This window comes from Harpia harpyja, chromosome 6 (assembly GCF_026419915.1).
Source record: "Harpia harpyja isolate bHarHar1 chromosome 6, bHarHar1 primary haplotype, whole genome shotgun sequence".
Lineage (NCBI taxonomy): Eukaryota > Metazoa > Chordata > Aves > Accipitriformes > Accipitridae > Harpia > Harpia harpyja.
The window spans coordinates 33,203,991-33,224,686 of record NC_068945.1 but is presented as its reverse complement, the minus strand read 5'-3'; the positions used below and the strand labels follow the sequence as shown (position 1 = coordinate 33,224,686).

The 20,696-nt window shown below is 47.6% G+C and overlaps 1 protein-coding gene across 1 annotated transcript in view; it reads right to left on the bottom strand.

Moving 5' to 3' along the window:
- PPM1H (protein phosphatase, Mg2+/Mn2+ dependent 1H) overlaps positions 1 to 19,815 on the bottom strand; it is a 146,504-nt gene extending 126,689 nt beyond the window's left edge. Inside the window, exon 1 of the mRNA XM_052789619.1 lies at positions 19,208 to 19,815. Coding sequence (XP_052645579.1) covers positions 19,208 to 19,443 — 236 coding nt within the window. The 5' untranslated portion in view covers positions 19,444 to 19,815. The remainder of the gene's footprint in view (positions 1 to 19,207) is intronic.
- Between the last annotated feature and the right edge of the window lie 881 nt (positions 19,816 to 20,696).

The following is a 20,696-nucleotide window of genomic DNA, read 5'->3' as shown; positions in this document are numbered from 1 at the left end:
GCCAACACATATAGACGAAACCTATACTCTCACCTGTGGTACACATTCCCCAGCTACTAACAGCAGGTAAGGCAGCTGCTTACGCATGAAGCCTTTATTTGCAATGGGGCAACACTAGTAATGGTCCTAGACTTCAATGAGTGGTCAAATTCTTATTTTCAGATTTCTAGACAAAATTCCTATTCAGAGCTGATCGAGTGTGGTTTTGGCTGGGATAGAGACCACACTGGAGCAGGTATCTCTCTGAAAGCACTGTGGCCCATGGAGAAGACCATGAAGAAACAAGTGCACCTCAAAGCGACTGTGGCTGTGGATAAGTCTCTGCTGCAGCAAGTATACCTCTGAGGAGGCTGTGGCTCATAGATAAGGCTCCACTCGGAGCAGGTACAACCCTAAGGGACTACAGTCTGTGGATAAGTCCAAGCCAGAGCAGAGGCAAGGGGAGGAGTTCATTGCAATGTTAAACCCTATGGTCTGGCCCAGTCCAAAGGGACCAGGAGCCCACATTGTAATGGAAATACCTTTAAATTGTTGTCACCCAGGACTTGAGCTGCATGCTACGGAAATTACTATAGCAGAAATCCCTTGTTGCTAGCCAGGCTAGGAGCAAGGGGAGGCGTTCACTGCAATGTTGAACCCTATAACCTGGCCCAAAGGGACCAGGGGTGGAGATTGTCATGAAAATACCTTCAAATTGTTGTAACCCATGATTTGAGTTGCATGTGATAGGAATTACTACAGCAGGAATCACCTGAACCAATAGAGGACCAGCATTAGAAGCAGCAGTGCAGGGGCAGCAGCAACCTGACCCAAGCTGGCTTTGGTGCCCAATAACTCCATGCAACACACCACCCCTCCTGTCCTGAGTGACCACCATAACAGATGGAGCCCAAAGTCATGGACTAAATGAACTCAATGGACATTTCTGGGCATTTTATGGACATTTTACAGGGGTGGTGCATAGACTAAGGGAATGATATCTGTGTATTATATCAAAGGATGGGAAGGGGGTGTGGTTAATGAGGTTGTATTAGATAGTGTGCTACCTGAGCGTGGCATAAATGGTGTGGAATAAGGGGTGGAGAATGTGCTGGGTTCAGCTGGGACAGAGTTAGTTTTCTCCACAGTAGCTGGTATGGGGCTGTGCTTTGGATTTGTGCTGAAAACTGTTGATAACGCAGGGATGTTTCCGTCACTGCTGAGCAGTGCTCACCCAGAGCCAAGGGCTTTTCTGCTTCTCCCCCCACCCCACCAGCGAGGAGGCTGGGGGGGACACAAGGAGTTGGGAGGGGACACAGCCAGGACAGCTGACCCCAACCGACCCAAGGGAGATCCCAGACCATAGGACGTCATGCTCAGCACATAAAGCTGGGGGAAGGAGAAGGAAGGGGGGGGACGTTCGGAGTGACGGCGTTTGTCCTCCCAAGTCCCCGTTAGGCGTGATGGAGCCCTGCTGTCCTGGGGATGGCTGAACACCCGCCTGCCCATGGGAAGTGGGGAATGGATTCCTTGGTTTGCTTTGCTTGCATAAGCAGTTTTTGCTTTACCTATTAAACTGTCTTTATCTCAACTCAGAGGTTTTCTCACTGTTACCCTTCTGATTCTCTCCCCTATCCCACTGTGGGGGTGGGGCGATGGTGAGTGAGAAGCTGTGTGGGGCTTAGTTGCTGGCTGGGTTTAAACCACGACAGAGTGGAAACTTGTTTTCCCTAAGCACTTCGTCAGACTACTCTGCCATTTGGTGGCCACATTTCACTCTTCTGTAACAGGAACTGCACCCATGAAACACAGAGGAAGAGATGGATAGAAGTCAGCTTTGTAGTCACATCACCCCTTTGCACTGGAAGGAGATCGGAAGACATCCTACACACTGCATGGCAAGACTGTGAGAAGCCAATGCTTTCCATAGCAAATCCTTCTTCCCGCCAGCTGCTGACCACCACAGACAGGTCCAGTCCCCCCACTGCATGGCCATGCTACCACTGGCTCCCTTGTCCACAAAAATTAACATCACTGCTGCAAAACTAAAGCTTTTGTAGCTCTGCATCTCCCATTGCAGCGGGGGAGCAGAGCATGAGGTGAACAGACACAGGAAATAGGGAGGACCTTTCCTACAAACCATCCGAAGCCGATCAAGTCCTGTGCAAAGGGTATGCACAGCTTACGCAGCTACCCGGAAATGTATTATCTCTTACATCTCGGGTATTTGTTCAGTTTTCACACTGTTTCCTAAAACAACACGTTGGAACGCTTGCACCTTCGCTTTTGAGTCTCCAATCACGCTTTCCCCCATATCCCCATAGATTTACTTTTTACATAGCTAAACTCACACAGCTTACCAGGTTTACTTTCTATTTGATTTACAGCTGAGTTTGCTGAAGCATATCGCTAAGCTCTTATCTGCATGTCCTGGTTTTGGCTGGGATAGAGTTAATTTTCTTTCTAGTAGCTGGTATAGTGTTATGTCTTGGATTTAGTATGAGAAGAATGTTGATAACACACTGATGTTTTCACTTGTTGCCAAATAGTGTTTATACCAAGTCAAGGATTTTTCAGCTTCTCATGCCCAGCCAGCAAGAAGGCTGGAGGGGCACAAGGAGTTGGGAGGGGACACAGCCAGGGCAGCTGACCCAAACTGGCCAAAGGAATAATCCATACCATGTGATATCATGCCCAGTATATAAACTGGGGGGACTTGGCTGGGGCGGGGCAGATCGCTGCTCAGGAACTAAGTGGGGATCGATCAGCGAGTGGTGAGCAATTGCATTGTGCATTGCTTGTTTTGTATATTGCAATTCTTTTATTACTATTACTGTCACTTTATTGTTGTTATTATTATCATTATTATTTTCTTCCTTTCTGTCCTATTAAACTGTCTTTATCTCAACCCATGAGTTTTATCTTTTTTTTCTGATTCTCTCCCCCATCCCGCTGGGTGGAGGGGAAGTGAGTGAGTGGCTGTGTGGTGCTTAGTTGCTGGCTGCGGTTAAACCACAACACTGCAGATATGCATAATGCCTGTTTCACCATTTCAGTCTTAAGAGAGTAATAGCTCACAGAGATGTTCTAGCAGCAGTGTTCCCAAACAAGCTTACTTCATGCCTCCTACATGAAAACCCTCAACTCCGTCTACACGTTCACAAACACCCTTTTGATTTTGGTTAAGATAAGCTCTCCTGCAAAATTCTATGTTAGCTCTGTATATGACTTACGCCCCTCGCTATGCTGCACGACACACTATTGCAAGCGCCAGGTGCTTTTGTACTGCACATGCCTTCCTCTGCGCTGACAACAAATCCTGCCTGTTCCACATTGTTTGTGAGTATGACTGTTTCACTGTAGGCATTTTAGTTCCTTCAGGTCTTTTTAAAATCCTCACATGGGAAGCAATTTCCAAACTCCATTCTTATTTTCAAAGTCAAGACCACCTTGCTGTTCGTCCAGATTGAGCTATTTGTTCAATAATTCTTAATGACTAATCCATTTGCTACTCACAGATCTTTTGTGCCCTATAACCTGCCTGTAACAATGCTCGACTGTTTCCTGTAGCAGTATGTTCACTTGATTTTTGTGAAGTCTTTTCCAAATGATAATCCTGCAACACTGGGGAAGGCAGTATAGAGCCCCACAGCTCCGTGATGCTTCTGGAGGGCTGGGACTCTCAACAGGAGATCCAGAGAGGAAAAAATGGAAAGGTATCTGCATATATTTCTTCCACCTTTTTGTTTCAGGAATGTGGGCTAAAATACTACACAAGAACTGAAAGACGAAGAATAAGATGTTATATGACAGCAATGGCCAGTTGCAATTTTTTTTCTTCCTGGTGAGGTAGCCTTCCTCAATTCTTAGCTGGGGAAAAGTTCTTGCTCTGGAATGCCATAAAATAAGCACATCCACTCATGAACAAAAAAAGTTGCTTTCTGCAGTACTTAAATATGGACCCCTAAAATGAAAAGACTCCCCACCCTTAAAAGAGCATTTGTTTTAAAAGGAATGTTCTCCCCATGCAGAAAATCTACACACCACTTCTTGGTATAGTTTGTGCTGCCACTTTCACTTTCTATTGCGGTCTGTATGGAAGGGCCTTCTCCCACACTTTGGCATTTCCTCTGTGTGCTGGGTTCAGCTGGGACAGAGTTAGTTTTCTCCACAGTAGCTGGTATGGGGCTGTGCTTTGGATTTGTGCTGAAAACTGTTGATAACGCAGGGATGTTTCCGTCACTGCTGAGCAGTGCTCACCCAGAGCCAAGGGCTTTTCTGCTTCTCCCCCCACCCCACCAGCGAGGAGGCTGGGGGGACACAAGGAGTTGGGAGGGGACACAGCCAGGACAGCTGACCCCAACCGACCCAAGGGAGATCCCAGACCATAGGACGTCATGCTCAGCACATAAAGCTGGGGGAAGGAGAAGGAAGGGGGGGTGTTCGGAGTGACGGCGTTTGTCCTCCCAAGTCCCCGTTAGGCGTGATGGAGCCCTGCTGTCCTGGGGATGGCTGAACACCCGCCTGCCCATGGGAAGTAGGGAATGAATTCCTTGGTTTGCTTTGCTTGCATAAGCAGTTTTTGCTTTACCTATTAAACTGTCTTTATCTCAACTCAGAGGTTTTCTCACTGTTACCCTTCTGATTCTCTCCCCCATCTCACTGGGGGGGCAGTGAGCGAGCAGCTGCGTGGGGCTTAGTTGCCAGCTGGGGTTAAATCAGGACACTCTGGATTGATTATCATTCCAAACAACAACAAAAAACCCCCCACCTTTGAAAGAATTTTCTCAGCAGCTCAGTTTGTGCCCCACTAACTGCACTGCTTTCTGCTGCAGAGGCGAGTCCAGGTATTCCAGGTGGAAGTGTGGGAAATACCAGGTTAATTCAGGAATGAACCCAACTATAGCAGAGTGATCCCCTTCATGTCCAGTAGACACCTCTGTCATGCAGCAAAGCATGAGAGGTTCTCTATTCTTTATTTTAAAGAAGAAAGAAGAAAAAAAAAAAAAAAGAGACTCTGGGTTTTCATGACTCCTATCTCTAAATACCTTTAGAGCCAAGGTCTCAGAGTTTCCTGAAACAGAAGACCCTAACTTACAGTTGTGAAAGGCTTCTTTGGTATGTCCTCACGCAATGAATTCTGCTCATATACTCCAAGTTACACAAGGAAGCGTTATCTTTTATCACTGCTTACAGCCTTTCATTTTCTGTCATAGGGGTTTCTATTCCTGTTAAACTTTTCCCCCAATACAAAAATATTTACCCTGCCTTCAGTGCGCTCTCTCCTGGTTTTGTAGGCTTCATTTTTGTTCCCTCTCTTCCAACACCTCTGTTTCCTACTTGTTATTTTCCATAGTCATTACTCCTCCTCTTTAGCTTTGCCCATAATTAAGGGTGAACACAGTCTTCTCAACAGTGTTTCAATGTAGACTTTTACAGAGGCAACCCATTTTCCACTATCACATCCCACTTCCCTTGTACACCAACACTTTCTTTGGCTTTTTGACTACACACTGAGCAACCATTTTGGCGTGCTACCCAGAAGGATACTAGAGGGGTTACAGTAATTTCAAAATGTGTACCTGCATAACACTAGTTCAAATGATCCTTGCCAAACACCACCACATTTCTGCAAGATTAAAGCCATCTAGTTACCCATCTACTGTTTCCAACTTCTCCGGGGAGTATGATACAATTTCAAAGGGGAAAGAAGAACTAACATTTCCCCTTCAATTTTTTGATAGTGGGGGGGAGGTTTGAGGGTTTGTTGTTGTTGTTTTAAAGGCACTCAGTTATTTATTTGACAGCCTAAAGAAGTTTTCTGCCCTTGGAGAAAGCTGTGAGGGAGCACAGCAGTTATACCACATACCAAAACGTCAGGATTGTAAACAAGTGCAAGAGAGGCAGTGGGCCTTACGCTGTAATTAAACCAAGTGATAGTTCTTATTTGTAAACAAGGCAGTCCCACACAACTCCTCAAAACACCAGCTTGACTAAGCCTATAAATTTATAGGATTAGTATCGCAGCATTTTATCACCACAGCATCACCTCGCCTGCCCCTCCCGCCTTTCCCAAGCACTTGAACTGCTGTGACAGGACTGATCGCTGAGGCCGACCCGACACGGGAGACAAAAGTGAATACTACCCCTTGTCAGTGAATTTGCGCGCACCTTGCAGTCCTTCGGGGCGCCGAACCAAAAAGCTGCGTTACCCCTTAGGCCCAGCGGCCCTTCCCACAGCGCCGGGGCGCTCCCCCCACCCCGGACCGTGGGGGCAGCTGCCACTGGGGCCTCCCTGCACAGGGTCCTCCCGCCACCACCGCCACGCTGGCAGGACAGGGCACGAGAGGAGGGGGAACCTGACGGGAAGACGAGGGAAAGCCTCAATTCACACAGTTTCTCTAAATTGCAGTATCTCCAATTTGCCGCTCGCAGGAAAAAGCAAACGTTCGGTCCGCAGATCTCATCCCTCTCCAGAGCCGTTCCCTCCAGAGGGCTCAGGCAGCATTTGACTCCAAGACCAGCCACCCTTATTTCCAATTTCTCCAGCAAGCAAACAAGATATGAACAAGGTTGTTTTTCTGCCTTCTCCCTCCTTTCCCCTGGAAAGGGAAAACAGGCCGAGGGCAACTCTTCCTCCTCCCCAAACAGGGGCCACGGGGAGCACCAAACCTCTGAACGCAACTAATCCGCTACGAGCAAACGATGGCACCGAAAGACCTTGATCTCAGGCTGCACTCTGCCTTTCACACAGGAAGATGGCCTTTGTCCCCAAAGCGGTGTGGCATTTGTGTTCGTACGCGGGAGCAGGCCGTGGTGTGTTTCATTCCTGTCACGGAGGGTCCTGCCTCTGTCCGCCTCCGGCAGCCAGCAGCATTTCTAACGCTTCACCCTCACACTCCCACAGAAGTTACTGTTTTAATTCCCTTAGCGCTAAAAGGAAAAACAAGTGCCTCAGTGGGGAAAAAAAGTCCCCAGATCATTCACTTCAGGTAGAAGCTGCTGCGTTTATTAGAGACAGCTCTGTCCCTGGTCCGCATTAAGCCAGCCACACTGCCAGTTGCAGCAGTAGCAACATATCAGCAAATAACAAGATCACAACGTAAACCTCTGGGCCTAAAAAGCCCTGAAGAGCAATTTGCAGTGTATGCGTAAGTTGTCCCTTGCCTATGTTTATACATATACCTAGATATCTGAAAGGATTATGCCCATTTTGTGTTTCCATTTACTTGCACTTGGTTTCGGATTTCTAAATTATGCTGTGCAACAAAAACTAGAAACTCACTGCCGGCTATGAGAGTTTCTTTTTCTTTTGCTTCCAGTGTTTTTTCAAAGACAAATGAGCTGAGTACCAAAATAATTCCCCATCCCCTCCATGAAAGCACTTCACAGAACTACCTTGCAATTTAGGAATCAGACAATTTTTAAAAACCAAGCAAGAATAGGATTACAGCTAATCACATTAGCCTATAACTTTTTTCCCCTCTAAAAGCAGGATTAAAGGCAGAGATGGGGAACTTCCCACATTCCCGCACACCAGCTGCATTCTTCCAGACTCAGCTTGCTGAACGGCTAATAGAATTACCATCCACAGACCTAGGATTTTCAGGGATTACTCTGGAGAGGTTGCTGAAGGAACTCACTGGGCTGTAATTCCCAGCTTTGCATTACCAGAAAGGGACAGAGAGACCTTAAAATGACATTGAGAAGTACGCCGGAGGGAGTCCCAGCCCAAAGAAGTTGTCATCTACATTTTTTCAAGGACTGTGGAGACAGTGATTTTAATCAGTTTACTGAGAAGAATAAAGAAAGGAACAGAAAGCACAGGACTGGAGATGTGATTAAGAGAGGCAATAAGGTAAGGGAGAGGGAATCACCCTCCAAGTCTGATATTGACATGTCTGTCTTTAATTTTTAAAAAGATCAGTGTAAGTTTTAATGCCTTACCAATTCCTGCATTATGGTCAAGAGCGTATGACTGATTTACATTCTCACCTTCAAATGACACATGAAAATGGCTGAAAAACAATTATTTTTTGTGCGATGGGTGGGAGCAAGACAGGGGAGAAAATTCTACTTACATTCTGCAAAATGTATATCACTCATTTCAGACTAACTACCCACAAAACTTCGTGATCTATGTGATGATATAAGCAACAGTATTCACTGGGGTTAGCTTTATGATCAGTATTTTCCATTTCTAAACACCTAACCAAATGCCTGAATCTAAATGCATACTCCATCCCCAGCAGCACCACACATACAATGCAGGTTTCACTGTACGGCTCTTAAAATTTCTAAAGGATAAACATTGCAAGTTTGAACTTAGGTCAAGTCCTTGGAAAGAAATGGGGAAAAAAAACCCTTGTAATTTCCTTTTTCAGTCAGACACCTACAAATAAGTTCAGCAAAGAGAACCAAAAACTAGCTCAAACAAATCTAATTTCTACAAAATTTAGCATTCACTCATGAAACAAAGACCCTTAATACACATTCAAAAGAAAAAGCACTTTCTCCAAAATGCTGTTTTAAAAAAAGCACTTATAACCAGCAATTTAAGGAACCTAGTTTTACTGCACAGGCTTCTGCAAAGCATCATATACTGCTGAACAAATAAAAAAAAACAAGACCCACACTCAGCTTGCCAAGGCACTTGCACAGTCATGGAGCCAGTGCAATTAATGGTGAGGGGACCGAACAGGACACGAGAAGAGGCACTCGGCTCCCTACATGGCCACTGAAATCAACAGAGGTGCAACACTTTGCACTCCTGGGTAACAAGCAGAGCTGCTCAGCTGCTTCGTGAGCCCAGTCAGCAAGGCAGGTACGTGGCAGGTTTTATGCGGCGATTCTCACCTTTGAAACGGATGATCCAATGAAACCCTGAACCCACTGGACAGGACCCTGCTCTCAGTTACAATGCTTGGGCCTGAAGCAATTTCAGGAGTGCTCTTCCCAACCAGAAAGTAAAGGGAGGTTTGCTTCCCACTATTAAGCCTCACAGCTTCTCGCTTTCTCCTCCTCATAGACAGGCAGCACGGATTATGAATCAAAAAGAAAAGAGTCCACAACCAACGATAAAAAGCAACTTCCTTCAAGAGAGAAGGGGAAAAGAATAATAATAATTATAGAAAAAAAAATCAGCGGCACTTTGGGCAACTTCTTTCTGCAGCACTAACCTCCCTTTCATTCAAACTGTTTCAAAACCTAACAAAACCCATCTGAAATTAAAGCAACAATGCCTATGGTATTTTCTCAGCCTTCAAAGAGCTGTGTCTTTAAACATCACACCTGAACAAAAGGACAAAACCCTTGCCCAGGTAGCCTGCCATGGAAAGGATCCTGTTTTACTCCAGGAAATGGCTATCAAGTGTTTCACGGCTGGGTAACAGGCTGAAACTGCTGTTTCAGAAAGAACTGAAGGATGAGAGCTCATAGTACATCTGTCCACATGGTGACCTGCTACATCTGAAAAATACAGAGATCTCTGAAGAACAGCAGGGTAACTTTTTTTTTTTTCCTTTGCAAGACTTCTCCACAAAATTGACCACTGTTCAAGTTGTAAGAGCTGGAGACCCATCCTCAGTCCCACCTCCATCATAAGACTCCACCAAGGACCAGACTGTTATGTGCTATGCATCATCTGTTTCTGAGGAGGTCTCTAACACATACCTAAAGATAGACAAATCATACTTGGCCTGAACAAATCACTGTTGGCCAAAAAAAATAAAAAAAGATCTGCTGCAGATTTTGGCTGGAGCTGGATCTCTTTTGCCTCTCTGCAGGGAGTCTGGAGAGTAGAAATTATCATAACAGGCCATAAAGGACAAAGGAACAAATCAGGGAAATTCAGAAAGGCTTACAGGGGGAGCAGAGGGGAGGAAAGATCTCATCTCTGTCGGTACCTTTAAGCAATGGGGCAGATAGGACAGCACAAAGGGCACTTAGCTATGGGACCAGCAGATTAAATAAAAGGAGAAATTAACTGGGAAGACTTTGGAAACAGAGCTATTCCTATGAAAGGATCCCTAGACAATCTCACAGACCTGTAACGCCAGTCCAAGGACACTTTGCCACAGGATTTCTGAAGCAGTGGTATGAAGGATATCAGAGCACGATCCACAAAACCACCGCAAGCTAAAACCCAAACAGCACGTGCTCTTCTTCCACTCCGACTCACACATATGCTGTTGTGTCATCCCCCCCTTAAAAAACCCAATTGTTTATGGTGCAAAATAAAAGCAGCAAAAGATGCAATCAAAAGCTTAATCTGTTTCTTATTGCAGCAGAAAACCACTGTGGAGAGCATACAGGCAATGGTACATGGTTTCCCACCCTCTCTCCCTGAAGTCAGGTGAAGCTGACCACCCCAAATCACAGTATCGGTGTTATCCCTGCCTGCAAAGCAGCCTGAACAGCATCAGTCAAGATTGACAACACCTTATGGTAGCACTTCAAAAAGAAGAAAGAGGGAGAAAAAAAAAAAAAGAGATTGGAAATGGTTATTCACCTTTCAGCCACAGTCACCACCAGGACCCAGGACCTGCTTTCATGAGAAGGAAAGGTGCAGAGCCTACAAGATCTGACATCGTTCCTCCTCCAGCAGATGCCCAGTGGAGTTAAAAACAACCTGGCATTATAACAAGTGAAACCGATGGACAGACAGATCTCTCCACACCAGCAAAGAGAAACGCCAACTTAACACTGCTCTCTTTCCTCTTGGGGGACCAGACCCATTTGACTCCCGCTCATCTTGGGGATGGGGATAATTTAGGAGAACCATTGCCATGACTATCAAGACCAGGGCCACACAAGATTCAGGTGTTCATGCAACCCTTGGTATCAAAGAAAAGAAAGAGAAGGAAATTACTGAAGCTAAACACAGATGATAACCTCTTCTTAATCGAGCTTTTTTTTTTTTTTTTTAAATCAGCATGAGTCGTGACTCATGTACAGGGTCCATATTTTGGCATTCCCCAACAACGCATTGCCCACACCCCCTCCTGCTCCAACCACTGCACTTCCCAATGTCGGCTGCCTCAGCTTGGGGGTATTTTTCTCCTTCCCCCTCTCAGACTCCAGCAATTAAACCATGCTGTGATTAAGAACCAGAGATGTCCCTTAGACTGGCTTTGACCCCAGCACAGCTTCCCCTTGGGTGCAGTATTTATTTAGAGAACGCTAAACTCTGCAGACAAACATTTGCCTTATGTATGGTATTGGGAGGAGGAATCATACCTGCCTCCAGCCATTTTATGAGCTTCATCTGTTGAACAGCTCACGCAGCATCAACCATTTAGCACACTGCCACTTATAACCACGAGTACAGTTCGCAGCATCTACTAGACAGCAAGCATGCTGCGGGATGGGGGAGCTGGGCAGGAAGCACTGGTGGTGAAGCTGGCCAAATGGCTGCAACAGACCTGCTGGCCACCTCCTATGGGCTTGAACCTCTGCAATTACCATGCAAATTACCATACCAAAAATTACAAAGTTTTATACTCCCACCCCATGTCTGTTGGATTTGGGGGGTGGAGGGGCTTGACACAAGCTGGGATTTCTCTCACCAGCTGTGCTGTTTTGCATTCCAAGCACTTGAACCCATGACCCCTTCTATTCTACCTAACCTACGAGCAGGGGAACCACTCTGGATAATACTGTGCATTGTAGCTGGCCATCCCAAACATATACCCTACTGGGTAAATATAACTGGCCAAACAGGAACCAAGTCTTACAAGTCACCTTCCTACTGCTGTTTAACAGGGAGGAAGAAAAAATCCTTAGGCTGTTAAGAGAAAATAAAATGCACAATTAATACAGAGCTGCTGCTGCCCAGTAGGACCTCTGGCATTTTAGAGCAGCAAGTTCAATCTGAACAGAAATGCAAGAGGGAGGGGATAAAGATCCAGGGTAGACATGATCCAGGAGCCTCTATCTCTCCCCGCAAATGCTGCTCCAGCACACGTGCAGCACTTGCTCCTACTCCATCCCCATGCCACAGCAAAGTTATGTGTCTGCTCTGCCCAAATCCACCCGAAGACGTCTTCCTCCACTTATTAACAGCGCTCCTCTACTCCAGGTCTTACTCGGGATGCAGCTCAACACAGAGCTGACTTAACCTGTCCTTAAACCCACAAACCATATTTCTTCCTCACGTGATACACGGATGCCATTGTAGGAATGACCTGTGCTTTGCATCACTGCTTCCTTTCAAGGTCAAACTGAGCATGTTTCATTTGATCACATTCACAGGCTCAAAGCAATTCACCCTAAGGGGCACAGCCCTGTCAGATTACTTTATAGCATGATAGTAACTCCACCAAGCTGTTCCCACGTACACCTTTCCCAAGCGATGCAGCTGCATCTAAGACAAACAAAGCTGGAGTGTTTGCAGGTAATATCTGCTGACTGCCACCAGTGCCAAGGCAGAAGGGGCCAAAGGAAGGCTGCCTGGGAGGACACAGTCACCCTCTGGTTTCAGAAGCCAGGACTACGCTCAGGCGAGCTTTTCAGAAACACACAAGACAGCGCTAGCCTTAAGCCTCTGGGGGCCAAGCGATACAGGACAGCTTAGAGGGATGAATTTCATACTTCCCTCATCAGGAATCATGTATGTGCAACTTAGGCTACATTAAAAATACCAGAGCACATGATTTACCTTCCTCCCTGGCCCCCCTGCTTTTTCTCCTTTTAGCCCCATTAGTTCTAAGAAATCAGAGACCACATAGGAAAAGCCAAGCACAGAACAGCAGGAAAAACAACTGTGTCGTCCAAGCACAGAACCTTAAACTCAGGATTCGTTCTCCGCATTGCTATCAAGCCTCTTGCCAAAGCTTACGCTCACTGCCTCACAGTTTCTTCACCTGAGGAACCAGAACATCTACGCATGTAAATTTTTCTCCAAGGTTATTCTGAAATCATTATTTGCAAGACACCTGGTGCATTAGAGATATTACATAAATATTAGATGCTATCGTATAAGCTCTTACACAAGGAAAGGGATTTCTGAAGCTCTTAAAACTATCATGAGGTTTCTGTAGGCTGTTCTATATGAGCCCAGGTTTAAACAAGAGTCTGGCAATGTATTTTAAAGTTAACATTACATTATGCATAGAAGAATAATTCATACACAGGAAGAATGTTTAGTTGTCTTTAGGTACACATATGGGATTTGAATTTTTAGATCATTCATGAGGTCCTACTCAGTCTTATGTTCTGAACTACAGAAAGAATAAAGGAACATAATTTTATCCAGACAAAGAGAAGTGTAAACACATTTTTAAAAAGTTTAAAAAGGAAAGTAATTTGTTATTTCTGCATACTTAACCTGAGAAGACAGCCAAATGGAACAAGATAAAAAAAGGTATTCCTTTTCCCAGGCGTACCATCCTCCTGAAATTTGTACCAAACAGAATACATACAAGAAATGTGTTTACCAATGGGGTATGAGTCATGCTCCCAGCTGACAGTTAGAAAGACTAGCTCCCAGAAATGAGAACGTAACTTTCAATTCACAGGAGCATGACTGCAGTGTTATCTCCTGTTAATAGGAGGCAATGGGGATTAGAATAAGCGATCAGTAGTTGCAAGCCCCATGCCATCCTCCAACATCAACATATTGTTCAACTCAGCACAACCAATTTCTGTGCTTTGCTTTACCTCATCTCACAGACATGGTAAGCTTTTACCTGCTTCAGACTGTTATTACAACATTTAATATTTGTATAAATAGTTTGGTCTAGACAGAACATGAAAGGTACTTCAGGTGGAAAAATACTTCTGTGTTATCTTAACTCTCAAAATCAACAAATTTTATGTTGATTGTGCCAACCTAAAATTTATGATCACTGAGAAAGGCTGGAAATTATTTTAATAAAAACCTCCAGTCAATTCTCATGTACATTCATTTCCTACAAGCTAAGTAACACAGCATGAGAAAACATGATGCAACATCAGCAGCCTTACAAAACAACCAGTACTTAGAGCAGGGAAAAAAAGAAAAAAAATCCATAAACTTCCCCCTACTCCTTTTCATTCTGAACTTAAGTTATTGCTGTAACAACATGCCACTGTAATAATGCTGCAGAAGGACACAGTCATCATACTTCACCTACAACTCTGCATTCATTATGGGTCAGTAGTCACCACACCACAGAGAAAACGTAATTGCTACTGCAGGCCTGCAGAGCAGAGAAACCACAGTATCTCTGAAATGTAGCATTATGGAAAAAGAGCCTGGACTTTGTGTCTCATCAAATGAAAGGCATCACTGGGATAATAAATTGTCTTTATAAGCCAAGAAACACACACACCACAAAAGTGGAGTTTCTAGCTACCTATTGTAACTTGGAACTGCAAAGATACCTAAAGTGTCATTTAGAAATTTTTAAAAAAAGGAATAAAAAAAGGCATGTAAAACCACCCTTTGCATTAGGGTCACAGACAACATACAATTGAGACTTTCCCCATTTCCTTTAAGTGTATTTAACAGTACCTTTTGATATTCTCTGAAGGATGGCAAAAAGGTAAGAGTAAAGAGAGGAAAGCATGCAATACAGAAGCAGCTAGCTATGGTCCCATCCCCAGGATTCATACAATTTAGAAAAGTGGTAATAGTACTGAATTCTGGACTACCAGGAATACACATTCAAAATAGATGGAAAATGACTACTCTTGTTTTTCTACCACAAAATGCTACTCAGTTGCAGCTCCCCGGCAACTCCAGCAGCACGACCAGCAGGCTAGTCCTTTGTCATTTGCAAATTTAGCATCTTATTTTGTCGTGCCATATGTAGTCCAGGGAATTCAACCAGGAAAGGAAGGCTCTGCTCCACCCTGTTCATCCTCTACCTTCACGGGAGGAACAGAATAAAACAAAAGAGCAAAAGGTGAAAAATAATGCTCTGAGCAGAGTTTGGATGCAGATGAATATCATACGAGTCTTTTCATGTTACATACTCCATCTATGCTACTGCCTCCACTTTGCCAGTTACTTTCAGAGTTTAAGGCAGGGGCTGAGGGCAGCTTAGCAGAAGCTCTACAGGGAAGAGGTCGTAACACACTGAAAACAGCACAGAAAGGGACTAGAGAAGAAATTTCCCTCCCACCAACAGGGCAATCCAAGTAGAAGCTCAGAAACCAGCTCACGGCACAGACAGGGAAAGGTCTGGAAGAGCCCCATGGCCTCGGTAGTGCAGCTGCCCGTGGTGGGGAGGGAGGGCAACGAGTAAAAGTATCAGGCAGCATCCCCCTCCACCCCCCTTACTCAAACAAATCACTTAACTTTTCAGAGAGCAGCAAATCTCCTTACCCCTCTGGATCAAAGGCAGACTTAAAGCAACGTTTGATAACAGACTACCCTCTCCCTGAGTCATTCCTGATGCACATCAGCTAACCACATGCAGGAAAAGAATGTTAAGGAAGCCCTTGGTTAAAAAGGAAAAGTTTATTTCTAAATAAATTGATACCTTTAAAGACAATTAAAAAGCTTACTGGACGTGGGATAGAATTCTCATTTTGCTTCTATAGAGTTTGATGACCATTAGAAAAGTGCCTGTGGTACAAAAGTATCTCTTTGAAAGATCTACCGGCCTTTTGCCATCCTGTAGTATGAGGTGAACTGAAATGGGGTCTCAGGTCTCCCATGCAGGGAAGAGACAGCAGGACAGTCGTTTCAGAAGACAATTTTCAGGCTGCTCACCAACTAAGGAAAGCTGAGTCCCTATGGGATTCCAACTGAAATTTCAGGAAGCAATGATGTTTTTTATCCCAGCACCAAGTATGTTTTTGAAGATTTCATTTGCCTGCCTACATGCTTTGCATAATGATCACACTATTAAAAGAGGGGAAGCTAATAATAATAATAAAAAAAAAGCTAATTTACATTTCACTGCATAATACCACAGAGATAAGTAGGTAATTTTAAAAATAAGTTAAAATATGTGACATGGGTGAGCAATATTGCAAAAATATCTATTACAAAAAAGTTCAGTACAAGAGAAGCAAGAAAAAGGGGAGGAGGGGAAGTGCTTGTTCCAGGGGAACAAGTCAGATAAACAGGCGTATACCACAGATGCCAAGGAGAAGAAATAGTCATCAGGGCTTCTTTATCACTACCGAAGTTAGTAAGAAATCCCTGTCCTCAGGAATCAAAGGAACAAGAAGTCATCCCTGAAAAAAATACATATTTTGTGGACTCAGGTTGCTTTAGCCCTGCGTGGGAACCAGGTCTAACCCCAAAATGCCTTCCCCAGCTTGGATAAAACACCAACACAACGACATCAATGAGCTCCAGTATCATCTGTAAACTGACATGTTTTACAACAAAAGAACATGACAATTGCAAGCGCTTTCCTGAGCCAAAGCCTCCAGGTGATCTGTTCTCAGAGCACAAATTTCTTCCTAAAGGCAGCGACACGTATGCTGGTGCTGGGTATGGAGCATAAATCCACTGACCCAAACCCCGCTGTGCAGACGGCCCATGACATCAGGGCACAAGGAATAAAGGTGGCACACACCCTCTCCTTACACCTTCTGGGCCAAATCCCCACCTTCTAAGTCTACAACAAACCTCTCCTTAACTTCAAGTAGTAAAAATCTCAGTGCCCAAAGGCATCCCCACCAAGAAAACACTGGAATCACTTTTGCTGATTTGCTAAAACATGGGAAGACAGGAAAGGCAATAGCTCAGGGAAGCTAAAACTCACGGCACTGCAGGTACGGCATATATTTCCTATTCCTTCATACCAAAGCAAACTAGTAAAACGTGAGTTAAATGGCTGACCTTTGTCTTGTGTCACAAGCTCCTTGTGAGGACACCAAACTTCCTCCTAACATTCTTGCAAGTTCTCACTTGTAGCATAACAAAAGGCAAACGCTGCTCTGATAGTTTCCTTAATATAGACGCTAACACAATGCTAAATAATAGCATAAAAGTACCTCATCCCCCACTTCCCCCAAGCAAACAAACTTCAGAATATGTGTAATAGTAATTTGACCTTCCTGGTATTTTTCCATTTCTTTTCTCTATATAACTCAAATGCGTTCCAAAAGGGAAACGGATATTTTGAACGCATACCTCCAAGCAAGTCTTGCAATTATTTTCAGAACGCCTGGTAATAGCTCAGTAGGAGTAAAAAAAAGAAAAAGTCCTATTTGGCAAAACCCAAGTTCATCCTTATTTCCTTCTTTTTCTTTATTCGCTAATGGCTGTTGCACTGCTTTACCTTTGGAGGACAACGCAATTTTGGTAGCACTGCTTTCCTCTTAGCTTTTGCGCAGCTAGCGTTTTGACATCGTCTGGTTACAACCAAACTCTACTTTGGAAAATCATACAGATGTTTCTGGGAAGAGCCTGCTAACATATTCATTAGTTCTCGCTCTCTAAGGAGTACCTTTCACTGAGCCCTGCTCCACCAGCACTGGAACGAGTAACTGCACTGGAAGGGGGTGAGACAGAAGAAAAAAAAAAAAAACCCAGAGAGAAAGCAAAACACCAACCTCTTTTCACACAGATAACAATAGGAACTGAGAAAGCCACTGACTTTTTTACACCTCCCAATTAACCGAACTGCTCAAAGCTCAGAAGAATAACAACAAGTATATGAAAATGGTCCTGGGATGTTCTTCTCCTTTCATGATCACCAGAGCCATTTAATTTATCTCCAAACACTCCGTCACAGGTGGCTTCATCTACAGGGTCTACCTGGGCTTTCAATTCCTGGCACCCATGTTCTTCTTCCCCAACAGTCTCAGGCAAAGCTTGCAGGCAGCAGTGGATGCGCATACCTGGGAGCCAGAGAACCTCCCTTCCACTTTGTCCCCAACTTGCAATTACAGTTACTTGCTGAAAGCCACAGCACCTCACGCAAGCTAAAAATAGCAGCACTTACTTGCTTTGGTAAAGAATTGCTTTTTAAGGGACTATTATAGTAACAGAACAATTAGAGCTTACTTTTAAACATTTAAACTTACAGTTCCTGGGGAATTTGCTCAGTAGTTTATTCAATTCTTTAATAATCTGAGGAGAACAATCCAATTTAAAATTCTTTAAGTCTCTTTTCCCATTTCAGCAGCCCCAATGATGTAACAACCTCTTAAATAAAGCTCGCAATTGCTCATTAACAATGCGAAGCCTTCACTGTCGCTTTTGCTGTAGCTTTGCTGGGAATTCACACATGCCTGAAGAGACAGTGCTCTACAGTGAAACAGCCTGTAGCGTGGAAGAGCTAGCTTAGTGTAATTTCCGTAATCTGTGAGTTGGTAGCAACATGGATGGCCAGATATGCTCAAGGCTTAGAGACAGCAGCAGAGAGAAACCAAATACTGAGCCCCGCTCCCAGTATCATCAAAGAAAACAACGTGTCTACCGAGACAGGAATCAAGCGCAAGGACATGCCTTGCCTCCGCAGCTACTCCCACTGCCAGTGGAATGAGGATCTACATCCAAACCAACACTGCCCTTCGCCTGGCTGATATTTAAGGTGCTGCGTGCAATCGCTTCGTTTGATTGCGCTCAAGGCTACAACCAGGTCCCGACCAAACACGCTTCAAAGTAAATACTATGACATGAGCGAGTCGGGGCAACAAACTGCCAGGAAAGCCCAGTTCTGGGGTTGGCCAATGGATTTTTCTTTGTTTGGAGCTCCCATTCCCCAAGCGTGTCCCCAAACTGGAAAGCACTTGGGGAAGAGGCGACCGGCTGCCACTGGCGAGCGCGACAACCGCCAGGTCCGCAGGAAGGTGCCCCAAACCCCACACCTTTCACCGCTTCTGGGCAGCGGGAAGCGGTTACGCACACACTAACCAAGCCGGGGTTCCTACCAACAGCCCTTCTCGTTCCGCAGTCAAGAACGGAGACAGTTGCTCACCAGCGGGGGTTCCGTCCTCGGCCCCGCACCGCGGCAGAGGAGCGCCGGTGCCGCCCGTTCGCCACCCTTCGCCCGTCGCGTACCGGCCGCTGCCGCGGGGACCTAGGCGGGCAGTTGGCCGTTTGCATCCTCGGCCTCCCAGGGACGCGCTGCCCAGGTGCCGAGCCGCGGCCGGGGCCGGGCACACGGCCCCGCGGATGCCGCCCCCGCTCCCCCCGCCGGCTCCCGCTGCCCGCGGCGCCGCACAGGCCCGGGACGGCGCCGCCGGTGCGCCCGGGAGGGGAGCGGAGCGGAGCGGGGCCGGCCCGGCGGGCCCGGCCGCCCTCCACCTGCCCGCCGCGGCCGGGCTCCGTACTCACTCCGCGTAGCCCGTGGTCCAGGGCAGGCGCCGGGTCTCCTTGCTGAGGATGAGGATGGGGCGGGCGATGTGGTCGGCGGAGCACTCCACCTCGTCCGGGGACAGTCCCAGGAACTCGGGTCTCCCGTAGGGGAAGCGGAGGGGCAAGTCCGCGCCGCTGCCGTGGTCGGCGCCCGCGCTGCCAGCCATGATGCCGCCCATGAAATTGGCCACGGCGGACTTCACCCGCGTGAGCATAGTACCCCCCGCCGGCGGCGGCGGACCCGCCGCGCAGGGCGGGGAGCGGGGCGCGCCGGAGGGCAGCGCTGCTGCTGCTGCTGCTGCGGCGGCTCCGGCAGCCCCCGCCGCGCTTCCGCAATGGGGCGCCGGGCCGCACGGTAGCCGGGCGGGCGGGCGGCGGGCTCAGGGGCGGCCGCGGGGCCGCGGGCTCATCGCAGCGGCGGCGGCAGGTTTCTCCCTCCCGGCGCGGCGCTGGGTGAACTCAGCCCGGCGGCGGCGGCTGCTGCTGCTGAGTCATGTGATAGCGAGGCTGGATTCGCCCGGGCGCTTCCTGCTCCTCCTGCGGCACCGGCGGGCTCCTGGCACACGCCGGGCACGGGCGGCCGCCGCCGCCGCCCCGCCTCCCGCGCCGGGGGGCGGACCGCGGCAGGTGCGCGGCGGGCGGGGCGCGGCGGGGCGGGGCCCGGCTGCCTGCGGCGGAGCGGCGGGGGCCGGGGCCGGGGCCGGCGGAGCGGCGGGCGGGCCGGGCCCGGGGCCGGGGCCGGCGGAGCGGCGGGCGGTCCCGGCCGCGGCCGCCTCCCGGGAGGGTTGGCCGGCAGACGTTTCACGCGGAGCCGCTCGGGGGCCCCGGCGCGCGGGAGGTCGCCCGCCGCAGTGCGCCCGTCCCCGCTGGCCCGCCCGGGGGCTGAGCCGGCGCAGCCCGAGCGGGACGCTCAGTCCCAGCCCCCGGCAGAGCCCTCCGCTCCTACGGGCTGCGTGCGCGACGAGGATCCCGCCCTTGGGGCTTGCCGTCCTTCTCCCCCCGACGCGGGTCAAAGGTGTCTCTCCTGCGGAATCATTTGCTAGGAAAAGGAATTGCCAGCACCCTCGCCGCCAGGGCGGGCCGGCGGCGGTGGCCTGAAACGAGTCCCGTAGCCGACCGGCCGTGGGTCGTTGCCTCGAGCTGCTCGGGGAAGCCGGGGGCCGTGCCTGCCGGCCGGCCGGCAGAGATGGTGTGGCACCCGCGGGCGCCTCCGCGGGCGGCCAGGCGTTTAAGATGCTGTTGCGGAGCAAGAGCGAAAGGACATGCCTGAGTATCTTCAACTTTGATGGCATAGATGTTTTAACCCCTCCTTCCCTGTCTGCGTCGGATCCACTATGTCATACTCTTGCACCAAAAAGCTTGGCAGGTCTGCTGCAAGCGGTAGTCACCCAAATGCAGGGAAAGGTGGCAGGTTGGGGTGCGCTGAGCTTCAGGAAAATGGGGGGTGAGGGGAAGGTAGCAAGAGCAT